Below are 12,187 nucleotides of genomic sequence, written 5' to 3'. Positions count from 1 at the left end.
CCCTTTACAGAAGTATTTTTGTTGTTGTTCAAAAGGGTTCACTTAGATACATGCTGCACGGATGCTGACAGTAAGTTAACTTGTAGGATTTTCTCTTTCAAATGCTTGCGTCAGGAAAGATCGAAAAACTTACATGTGTAACACTCATACTGTTGCCAAGTCCCATGTGTGAGACCACAGGTGTTCCAAAGTACAAAAGACAGGAAGATTTGGCTAGGTAGTAATTATTGGACACCTTTGTTTGGATTTTTAAATAAGAAAATGAATTAACCATGCAAGCTACTGAGTCAACGCGAAAGGGTATTCTGATCACAATTGTGAGCTGTATCTGAAATCCACAAATAGCATTTGGGGGAGCACAAAGATGACCGGATTGAATCAGGAGACTAAGCTTTGCTGCTAAGTAGTTTTGTGGCTTTGTGTGAATCAATGAAGTCGGTTAACATCTGTTTCTTAGTTTTCCTATTTGCTAAAAGGAGTAGGACTCAATGTTGTGTTAAGGGCCTTTCCAGATCTAAAACGTGACGATTTTAAAAACCGTCTGTAAACATCCTAGTCCCGTGAGATTATTTATAATATTTTATCATTTTACTCTCGGTCATGTTTCTCAGTATTAAGAAGCTCAGTTAGCATTTAAGTCTCTGAATCTTAACAGGATTTTTTTTTTCCCTATTAAAAAAGACAACGCTGCAATCCTTCTCCACCCATTAGGATAGCTTTGCTGCTAGACATTATCACCTCTGCAGAAAACAGGTGCCAAACCCAGTAATCACAAGCCAAGATGTAGGTGACAAGAACGTCGGCTCGCTCTCGCCCCAGACCACATGGCAATGGCTCTGAAAAGATCTGTGCAGGCAGAGGTGGTGCCTATGCTCCCGCTCTCACTGAAATCTCACAATTCCCCAGTGGGACGTTTTCCCCAGTTGAGACAATGCAAACTTGTTATTTTGCCTCTGGGGAAATCTATGCTTGGAACAGCTGAAACCTTGGACCTCACTAGCTGGAATGAAAATAGCAACATTATAGCATCCAGATTAGGGTATTTGGACTCTCTCTGACTCGAGAGCACTAATTTTAATGAAGAGGCTTTTGGGCGACAGCAGTGAAGCCAGAATGTCTCTTCCACACTTAGAGATGGCAAGTTACCCAACGCCAAACTGAAGGCCATCTTTTCTTCCCTCTGCTTATGTCTCAGTAAAGACAGAACTGAAATCAGGACTGAATTTGTTAGTCATTATTTTGATGGCAGAAAGTGTATGTGTGGGAAAATTTTTCATCATTACTGGGCTGAGTTCAAAAGGCTGGAAAACATTTGAAATAATTCACTGGGTACCAGCACGATAAGTTTCCAAAGAAGTACTTGAGGTGAAGGGATATTCTGAAACAACAACAGTTACTATGTACTGAGGTTTTATTTATTTATTTAAAAAAAAATTTTTTTTTTAACGTTTATTTATTTTTGAGACAGAGAGAGACAGAGCATGAACGGGGGAGGGGCAGAGAGAGAGGGAGACACAGAATCTGAAGCAGGCTCCAGGCTCTGAGCCATCAGCCCAGAGCCCGATGCGGGGCTCGAACTCACGGACCGCGAGATCGTGACCTGAGCTGAAGTCGGATGCTCAACTGACTGAGCCACCCAGGCGCCCCTGTACTGAGGTTTTAATTTAGAGTCCAGGGTACAAAGTACTAAATAAAGAGTAAGTGAAATAATCTGTGCTGGGAATTCTTTTTTTTTTTTTTTAAATGGGAAACTTAATTTTAGTATGATTTTATGTTCTGAATCAGGGGTTGGCAAACTTTTTCTTATAGGGCCAGACAGTAGTAATTTTAGACTTGTATGCCATATGGTTTCTGCTACAATTACTCAACTCCACTGTTATATTGTGGAAGCAGCCAGACACCGAACATATATGTATATGGATGCAGTGGCTGTGTCCCTATAAAGCTTTATTTGCGAAACAGGTGCCTTACTCCAAGGCTGTGGTTGGTGAACTCCAATACTAGTCACTTGCAAAGCATGTTAGTGCCATTACTTCATGAAATTCTCATGAAACGTTTACGAGGAGGGTAGAATCACCCCCATTTTGCAGGTGATGACACCAGGACCGAAGGGGTCATGTGACCTTTCTGTGTTCATAGTCAATGCCTGGACTTGGGGTGTGAACTCAGCTCCAAATTCAGAGCCTGAGCTACACTACGCACTCCAACATGCTCTTTAGATCCACGACAGCTTGTTTAAAAGAAGATGTATGCCTGCAAATTGTTGGGTGGCGATTTTTCTTATTAAAAGGTAGAGGAATGAGCCTTCAGTTGGGATGGCCAACTGAAATAGGTCATCTTCTGACTGGAAAAGAACATGACAATAGAGATCGTTGATGAACAACTAAAAGAAACAAGAAAGAAAATGCCGGTTACAGTTAAAAACAAACATGCAGTAAAGCAGGTAAAAAGAAACAGAACTCTCACCACAGGAACCAAAAACTGAAATGGATAAAGGAAACAGTGTGAAAGAGGCAGGTGACTGTTGTTTTAAAAATATCGAATGCCATTAGCTTTGGAGAGATTGGAGCCAATGTACACAGATAATGAGCAAGAGGTTACCTGTCCACATATTCTTTCATCTCCTTCACCATCTCACTTCCCATTTTCTTTTTTTTTTTTAATGTTTATTTATTTTTGAGAGAGAGGGTGTGTGTGTGCATTCAAATGGGAGAGGGGCAGAGAGAGAGGAAAAGAGAGGATCTGAAGCAGGCTCTGTGCTGACAGCAGAGAGCCCAACGTGGGGCTCTAACTCACGAACTGCAAAATCATGACCTGAGCTGACGCTGGACGCTTAACTGAATTACCCAGGTGCCCCTCATCTTCCATTTACTACCACCTTAGTTAGATGCTCAAACAGACATAGATTTGAAAAAAATAGCTACTCCTCTCATTTCCTGTACAGTATTACCACCTAAAGTTTGATTTCAAGTATTTTATTTATTTTTTAAAGTTTATTTATTTTTGAGAGTGAGAGAGAGAGTGTGTCTGAGTAGGGAAGCGGCAGGGAGAGAGGGACAGAGAAAATCCCAAAGAGGCTCCATGCTAAAAGCATGGGGCTCGAACCCATGAATCATGACCTGCGCCAAAATCAAGAGTTGGGTGTTCAACTTCCTGAGCCGCCCCCAATTTCAAGTATTTTATATTCTACTACCACTCCAATTTTGCACATCACTTTCTTAACCAGTTCAGAAGTTCCTTAACCCCATATTAGGACTCCTAGGTTCTCACTGGGGTGATACTTCTTGTATTCACACTTTTTTTATCCAGTGAGGAGTCCACGGCTCATCACTATCTGTCACTCTAGGGCGTACTTCATCCACACTTTTTCTAATTTCTGTTACGCTCACCTAGTACAGCCCCAGCTCTGATTAAATGCCAACACTCTGTCTACTCTGTATCTGCATCCTGGAAGCCAAAGATGGCTGGAAGAAAACAGCCGGTGCTGAGTAGTCTCACTTGAAATTTATACCTTGACAAAACTCTGGGACCATCCTACTGTGTACTTCCCTGGCAAAAACTTACTTTCGGATCTCTGAGCTGTTATTTTCTTCCTGTCAAGGCTACCAAAGGCTTCCATTTTGCTGGATTTCACAGTGAGTTCCAAGTCCTCTGATCCAATCACTAAGTAACATTCGACACTGTTGTCCCTTCCTTTTGAAACGCTTTTTGTCCTGTGGCTTCTGGAACATCCATCCACATGCTCCCCCATCTTACTGTTACTCCTTGCAGTCTCTCCTGGACCTCAATGCAGGGGTGTTCCAGGGCTCAGTCTTTGGTCTCTTCTCTTCTTTTTTTTTTTTTAAAATTTTTTTTTTTTTCAACGTTTATTTATTTTTTTGGGACAGAGAGAGACAGAGCATGAACGGGGGAGGGGCAGAGAGAGAGGGAGACACAGAATCAGAAACAGGCTCCAGGCTCTGAGCCATCAGCCCAGAGCCCGACGCGGGGCTTGAACTCCCGGACCGCGAGATCGTGACCTGGTTGAAGTCGGACGCTTAACCGACTGCACCACCCAGGCGCCCCTCTCTTCTCTTCTTCATCTAGTCTCTAGGTCATAGTTTCCTAGCTTCGGCACTACTGACATTTTGGGCCAGATCATCTTTGGTGTGGGGATGTCCTGTGCATTGTAGGGTTTTTAGCAGCATCCCTGTCCTCTACCTGCTAGAAGTCAGTAGCACTCACCCTTCCTCAATCAAAATTGTACCCTGACATTGTCAAATGTCCCTGGGAGGAAAAAAAAAAAATCAGCCCTGATGTAGGTGAACTCAACCTGTCCTATGGCTTCAAATGCCATCGAGGAGCTTTTGAGCCCCAAATGTATACCCCAAGCCCATTCCTTGCCCCAAGCTCCAAACCCTGTACATCTCATTGTCTCCTTGATTCCTTTATTTGAAGGTAGTATTTCTACTTGTACATATATTGTCTGCCACTTCAACTGACTATAATCTCAAGTGTTTGCATGTTTATTAACAGTGCCTAGATGTGCAGGAAGTGCTCAAAATATATTTGCTGTTTAAAGAATTAAACATTTAATATATATTAATTCATTTCATGCAGTTAATGATGGGGCAATCAGGCAGATAATTTCAAGCACATCAAGGCATCTTTTAAAAACACATTTAATTTTAGGGTGCCTGGGTGGCTCAGTCGGTTAAGCATCCAACTCTTGATTTCAGCTCAGATCATGATCTCATGGTCCTGAGTTGAATCCCACTTCGGGCTCCACTCTGACAGTGTGGAGCCTGCTTGGAATTCTCTCTCTGCCCCAGCCTCCCCCCCCCCAAATAAATAAATAAACCTTAAAAAACAAATCTTAAAGAAAAAGGACAATTTCAAGATAAAAGGAATGGCTTATTTTTGATTTCTTAAAAGTTATCTCTATGCCTAACGTGGAGCTCAAACTAACAATCCTGAGATTAAGAGTCACACACTCTACCAACTAAGGCAGGCACCCTGGAATGGCTTATTTTTAATTCTTTTTTAATGTTTGTTTATTTATTTTAAAAAATTTTGATGTTTATTTATTTTTGAGAGAGAGAGAGAGAGCGTGAGTAGGGGAGGAGCAGAGAGAGAGAGAGAGAGCATGAGTAGGGGAGGAGCAGAGAGAGAGAGAGAGAGAGAGAGAGAGAGAGACACACACACACACACACACACACACACACACACAGAATCCGTAGCAGGCTCCAGGCTCCAAGCTGTCACCACAGAGCCCAATGCGGGGCTCGAACCCACGAACTGCAAGATCATGACCTGAGCTGAAGTCGGATGCTTAACTGACTGAGCCACCCAGGTGCCCCAATGTTTATTTATTTTTGAGGGACAGAGAGAGACAGAGCATGAGCAGGGGATGCACAGAGAGAGAGGGAGACAGAGAATCCCAAGCAGGCTCCATCCAGGCTCTGAGCTGTCAGCACAGAGCCCAATGCGGGGCTCGAACTCATGAGCAGTGAGATCATGACGTGAGCCTAAACTGGACGCTCAACCCACTGAGCCACCCAGACGCCCCAGGAATGGCTTATTTTTAAATAAATTTGTGCATAGTACTAATCCTAGCCATTAAATTTTTGTTCAAGTTCTGCTACAGTCTTGAAAGTAATAACACTATAGAGTTCCCATTCGTTTTCAACCCCTCTGTTCTACTCCATATTCTTATTATGCTTCATTTCTATTTGTTATTATAAGTATATATGACTGTTTATACAAACGTTTCTATTTTTTTATTTCAAATAATAATTGTGCCTTTTGACTCTCCAGATGCCAGTTAGCTACCAATTCTTAACTGTAAGTTATTTCTTGAGCTGTTTACCCTCTTGGTCTAATTTCTGCTGTACCTGAAGCGGAGAGTAGAGGGTGAAGTTTTGAAAGGAGGCCTGAATTCCGTTACCACTTAAAACATCGCTTTCTGGATAACATCTATAGTTATATAATATTTAACATTATACATTTAATAGTATTTATTTATAACAGCTGTATTTATGAGTATGTTGTACTGCTGTTGCTTTTTTAAGTAATCTCTACACCCGACATGGGCTTTGAACTCACGACCCTGAGATCAAGAATTGCATGCTCTACTCACTGAGCCAGCCAGGCATCCCTGTTGTACTGTTTTTAATTATTTTTCTCCCTCTCCAAGCAAAGTAGTAACCAGGCACACCATTTCCTTACCCCCACTTGGCTCTCACATTAAGTAGTGTGTACATGCATATGCACATTATGACCAGTTCTTAAAGACCATGACTTCCAACACTTTATTTTTGAGGGGTCCAAGTGGTATCCAGACATCTTTTCCATAAATCTCCTTGGTTTATTTATTTACTTGGGTGTTTATTCACTAAGCACACAGACTTTTGTGTACTTCTTTGTGCAAATTTCCTGAGGTTCCTTGATCAATTCTTCTTTGAATATAAGTGAACGATGTCTTAATGATTAATGGCAGATGGATGTGATAGCATCTCAAAACTTTGTAAGTAATAGGGGCGCCTGGGTGGCTCAGTCTGTTGAGCATCCGATTTCGGCCCAGGTCATGATCTCACGGTTCGTGAGTTCGAGCCCCGCGTCAGGCTCTGTGCTGACAGCTCGGAGCCTGGAGCCTGCTTCAGATCTGTGTCCCCCTCCCCTCTCTCCGCCCCACCCCTGCTTGTGCTCTGTCTCTGTCTTTCAAAAATGAATAAACATTAAAAAAAAAATTAAGAAAAAAAACCTTTCTAAGTAATAGACTAGAGGTATTAAATATTCATGTATGGAGAGCACAGGAACTCAGCCCAAGTCCAGGCAGCTCTATGGATGCTGTAAGCTTGAATTCCGTACACTTACCCATTTGTCTGTGTCTCTGAGCCTTTTTGGGTTTTTTTAAGAAAAATGTGATAAAATACATGTAACATAAAATTTACCATCTTAACCATTTTTAAGTGTACAGGTTAGTAGTGTTAAATAGATTCATACTGCTATGCTGAATTTTTAAATGGCATCTCTATTACATATGTTTGAATAAACAGAGTCAATCATGATATTCTGTAAAAAAAAAAAAACAACAACCCATCAAACTGTATTGATTTCAGTATTATTCTTTCAATCATTGCTGACTTCATACAAATTCACACACAAAAAACAGCTGCTAGAGACATTTAAAAAAATCTTTTACAAGAACAATATGCTGCAAAAGACTGAATGTTAAGTTTTAATACTTGACAAAATCTTTAGAAAGTCTTAACACATTTTTATGCTTGATTTCTCATGATTTACCAGCAAATGCGTTGCTTTAAGAAAATAGTTTAAAAGTATTAACTTTCCTTTCTAAATATTTTTTTTTCCAATTTAGGTAATTTTAGATATAAGTTTTAAGGAAAGGTTTAACTCTTATTGAGACAAGAATCAAATCGGATTTGAGTAACTCCTGACCAATGAATCTTGGTATGTTTAAAACTGACCATGTTCTCATAAATCTTCGGTGTAAGTTCAAGACTCATAGACTGAGCTACTCAAGGCCTTAAAAGTTATAAATATTTTTGAATACAAGCATAATTTAGCTAGTTAGGAATTTAACAGGACACAAAATCTACCCATTTTAATAATAAAACCAAAGAAAGTGGAGTAGCAGCTCTATTTTAGAATTGGAAGAATGACTTGGCTTAGCTGACCAAATGGGCAGGGCCACTGTTCCAACAGGGAGGCTGTCTTAGACATTTCCCCCCTTTCCTGAGGAGTGTGGGTAGAGTGAGTCACCCACAAAGACACTGTTGCATTCTTGGACTAAGATACCCTGCAGTCTGTTTTTCACATAGAGTGGATTTCTAACAAACGGGCATCTTGCCCCCAAAATATTGAAATGTTTACCGAACATGACTTAGTTGGACTTCCTGCTGAATGAAGGGAGGTTAATGCTTTCAATGTGAACACTTTCTAGAATGCTGTAGCAAATGTGTGTGTTTTTGAAGAAAACACAATGGACTTACAGGCAATAAGGTTGGGACTTGGTGACAGGGATTCTGTGGTTAGTCCCTCTTCAACAGCAAGTCTAGTCAAAGGAGCTCGCTCATTATGCACCAGGGGACAGAAATGTCCCATTAAGAATGCAAAACAAATACAGCACAATAAACACAATCTAGCTTTTCTCTGATGACCAAACATCAACAAATACATACAGGGCAATATTCTATATATCAATTTTCCCTCTGTGTACTGAGATAGATAGACTACAAATAATGGAATGAATAGAAGCTGATGTCAGGGCACGCTCCGGAAGATTCTCCCTTTTTCTTTAAGTAAGCGCTCAGTATTAGTGTTGTCGTATGCCTTTTGCTTGCTTCCACAAGTGGAGCATCCAGACTTACAGAAGAGCTGGCCAAACAACTGTTACATATTAGAGAATAAAGCCCAAATTAAAAAAAAAATCTTTTGATCTGCCTCGACAGTTGTTCTAGCAAAAGATAACGTTAACACAGTAACCTGTTGGAGAGTTAGGTCATCTACAGCACATGCAGTTCTTAAAAAGACCAGTTTGGGCCACTGACACGAATCCATCAGATGGAACTCTCCTATGAAGCACAGGGGGAACTCACTGTGTACACAGTGACCTGAAAGTTAACTTATTTCAGGGAGGATAAATAGTCGGTTCTTCTAGAACTACCTTCACGTTGAATGTTATTTCCTCCATGACGTACACGCGTTCAGGAAATGCTTTAGCCACCTCCTCCACACTGTTGAAATATTGCACTGGCTCCTTTATATCCCGGTCTTGTTCCAGCAGCTTGAATTGCCCTAAAATACACGATAAACGGAAGAGATGTGAGATGTTTACGCTGGACAGCTGTCACCGTGGCGACAGCATCCCCTTTCTTTACTCCCACTCTTCCTTGTCGAAGGCTTCTGATCACTATCATGAGGGGAAAAAGTTACCACGGCAGAAGGTTTTCTTGAACTGGAATCTATATTGAAAAGTCAGCTTAAAAATGAGTACAAACACATATGTTTTCTCCTTTGCATCTTTTTGTTCACATCAAGAGTTTATTACCAGATGACCAAAATCAAACTGAATGGATGCTTATTTGTAATTTGATCTCAAAGTGAAAACTTACTCTGTTACAAATGATTGCTCAGTTTGTTTTTGATAATAATCCCCTTGTCATTTAGTTGTAATTAACACCCACACATGCTATGTTCTAAAAGGAAGGCCGAACGCCCCAGGGCAACTAATTTGTTTAAAGTAGTATTTCAAATTTTTGCAAGTAGGACAAAATAATATAGCGGACCTTTTTGGCTCCCACAGAATTGATATCCTTGGTTTCAGCAATATGTGGGCGATGCTGAGGGCGCATGAGCCGCTGTAATTTGTGGTGTTTCTGCAGCACAAGTGCGAAGCCTGAGCAGGGCAAGGCTGGGCCAGGGGGTGAGTGGGCCTGGAGAAGAGCCAGTTCCATCTACAGTAACATGTGGCTTCCTTCTCTCTTTTTTACTGTTCCGCATAAAGTTCATGACAGTAGGATATACCATTGTGGTATCTGTACTTTGGGGGGATTGTGAAGAACTTTGAACATATTCCCCAAAATGTCAAGGATCTATTATTGTTCATATACTTTCAACATTTATGATACTTCTGCTTCATTCTAGGAGTTGTTTTCAGTTTAGAATAAGACCGTATGTAACCAAGCCAAAGACATAGTGTTCTTAGCACTCATTTTCTGAATGCTGTTTACACTATAACACTTGAGAAACTTGAAAAGGAATTAAAAGCTATAATGAGGCAGATCTCTCAGCGTGTGTCTACAGGACACCGGGCAGAAACAGGGAAACTTTCATTCATACTCTCAAGACATTTTTTCTTTTTTTTGGTAGCATCTACGGTGGAGGCATCACTCTAGATGCTAGACAGAAGTCAATGAAGAGACCAGATGAAAATCTCTGTCCTAAATCTTACACTGTGGCAGAAGACAATGATAAACACGAAAAATGACTAGGGTATGTAATAGGTCACGAGGGGAGAAGCGTTATTAAAAATAGGGCTGGGTGAGGGGGACAGAGAGTGCAGGGTGGCCAGCGTAGGTATGGCTGAGAAGGTGACCTTTGACGTCACTGGGAGGTGTGTTCTCAGAATTCTAACCGTAGCCTACTCAAAGACCTGCGGACGGATGGGTGGCTGCCCGCTTGGCATGCTGCCAGTGTGGCCGGAGCGGAGTGAGTAAAAGGTAAGAGGGACGAGAGAGAGAGAGTCAGAGAAAGAACAGGTGGCCAGATTGTGTACAGCTTTGAAGACTTCTAATTGTTTATCTGAGTGGGATGGAGAGCCGCTGGGGCAGGGGGCGGGGTGTGCACGAAGAGGTGATCTATCCAATGTTGCAGAAGGACCACTCTGGCTGCTGTTTTGAGAACACTGTAGAAGTGCAAGGTGTAGAGGCTGAGACAGCAGTTAGGAGGCTCCTGCAATAATCCAGGTGTGAGATGGCACGGGGTTGGAAATGGCGGGAAAGTGTTACAAATTTGGCCTGAGCAGCTGAAGGAAGCCGGGTTGGAGGGGTAAGGGAGTTCAGTCTGGGATGTCTATCAGACATACAGAGATATCCCAGAAGTTCATAGATGATCATGTAAGTGTGGAGCTCAGAGGGAGGTCTGGCTGGAAACCCAGGAGGCCATCAGCACACTGATCTCTAAAGCCATGGCACTTTGATGATGAAGAGCACAGGCTTAAGTATAGACAGAGAAGACATCTAAGGTTTGAGTCCCAGGAGACTAAGAAGGACTGGCTGGGGGAGTAAGAGGCAGATCCAGAAGGGGTGCATTCTAGAAGCCACGATTTGAGCACTTCAAGAGCGAGAGCGATGTCACATGCCGCTCAGAGAGGACTCTGGAATGAGGGCTAGCAACGGTCGGCTTTCGCAACTTGTATTTAACTGGGGACTTTGACAGGAGCAGTGGAATAGTTGGGCGGAAGCCTGACTGAGGTGGATTTAAGAGAAGGGAGAAGTGCGAATAACAGGGATGGACGGCAGGTGATGTTTGGGGAGTTTTGCAATGAACGGGAGAAAAGACATGGGAGTGCTAGTTAAAGGGAGCACGTGGAATGGGATCAAGGGAGTGTTTTGTTTTTTTTTTTTCTTTGTATGATGGATGCTCATGGGAATGACCAACGGAGGGACAAGCAGATGAAGAAGGGATTACTGGAGCATGTCCCTGGGTATAGGAGTGGAGGGGCTGGGCCTCAGCAGGAGCCCACCTGTGAGAGCTCAGTGGGAGCTGGTAGCTCTTTTTTACTGCTTCCATATTTCCAGCAAAAGTCAGAAGGAAGGCATCAGCTGAGAAGAAGATTGAGATTGAGAGAGGAGGTGTGGGAGGGCTCAGGAAGGAGGGGAAGACTGTAGTAAAGTCCACTGAGAGTGAATGACCCACCATGACTGTTGGACAGCCATAAGTTCCCACTCGAGGTTCATGGTCATGAACTAAAAGTGAAACCAAACAACAGGACAGTTGTACGTTTTTCTCCAGACAGTGTGCAAAACAGGGGCTGGTCCAAAGTGGGCAGACACTTGGGATTCAGCCGGGACTGTAAAACTGCCAAGTGAGTATGAAACACAAAAGAGGGGCAGAGGAGCCAAGATGTATGCAAGGGAGTGAACATAATATCAGTCCGTGGAACTTGAGCTGGACCCAACATCTTGGGAGGGAGGAACGAGGGTGAAAAGTAGTGGAATCAATGGCTAGTGGGTTCTGATGGAGTCGATTTCCAAATCCTGGATGGAGTGAGCTCAAGGGCCAGGCAGAGGAGTAGTCAGAGTGGAAGCCATGCAATTTGAGAATAATGGAAGCATGCAGCTGTTGGTGATGACACAGTCTAGAGGGCAACCATGGGAGGTTAATGGTTGAGGTGGTGAGAAGCTAGAGAAACTGAGAGGCCAGGGGTATTAGCAGGATCGTATATGTATGCACTGAAATCCCAAGAATGAAGACAGAAGTAATGCTGGAGAGAATGGCAGTGAGCCAGGAGTGAAAATTACGGACAAACGAGGGAGGGATTCTAGGCATGGTAGATAACTGTAACACTGTTGGGGTAGTGGATCAGAGAGTCTGAGGACGAGAGATTAAAGCTGAGAGTTTCTAGGGAGGGGGAATTAGAATGGTCAAGGGAGCCCCAAAGAACACAGAAAACACTCACATC

General features: G+C 42.5%; 1 protein-coding gene across 1 annotated transcript in view; it reads right to left on the bottom strand.

Annotated features, from left to right (window-relative positions):
• Positions 1-8,921, bottom strand: part of GAREM1 (GRB2 associated regulator of MAPK1 subtype 1) — a 41,032-nt gene extending 32,111 nt beyond the window's left edge. Inside the window, exons 1-2 of the mRNA XM_047086873.1 lie at positions 8,840-8,921; positions 8,669-8,799 (exon numbers count right to left, since the gene is read on the bottom strand). Of these exons, the coding sequence (XP_046942829.1) occupies positions 8,669-8,799; positions 8,840-8,921 (213 nt within the window). The remainder of the gene's footprint in view (positions 1-8,668; positions 8,800-8,839) is intronic.
• Positions 8,922-12,187: the final 3,266 nt, after the last annotated feature.

This window comes from Lynx rufus, unplaced genomic scaffold, assembly GCF_022079265.1.
Source record: "Lynx rufus isolate CCGP_SWC_20201006 ecotype Redwood Valley unplaced genomic scaffold, mLynRuf1.p SCAF_22, whole genome shotgun sequence".
Taxonomy (NCBI): domain Eukaryota; kingdom Metazoa; phylum Chordata; class Mammalia; order Carnivora; family Felidae; genus Lynx; species Lynx rufus.
Note: the sequence above shows the minus strand (reverse complement) of the source record. Positions and strands in the feature narration are given on the sequence as shown.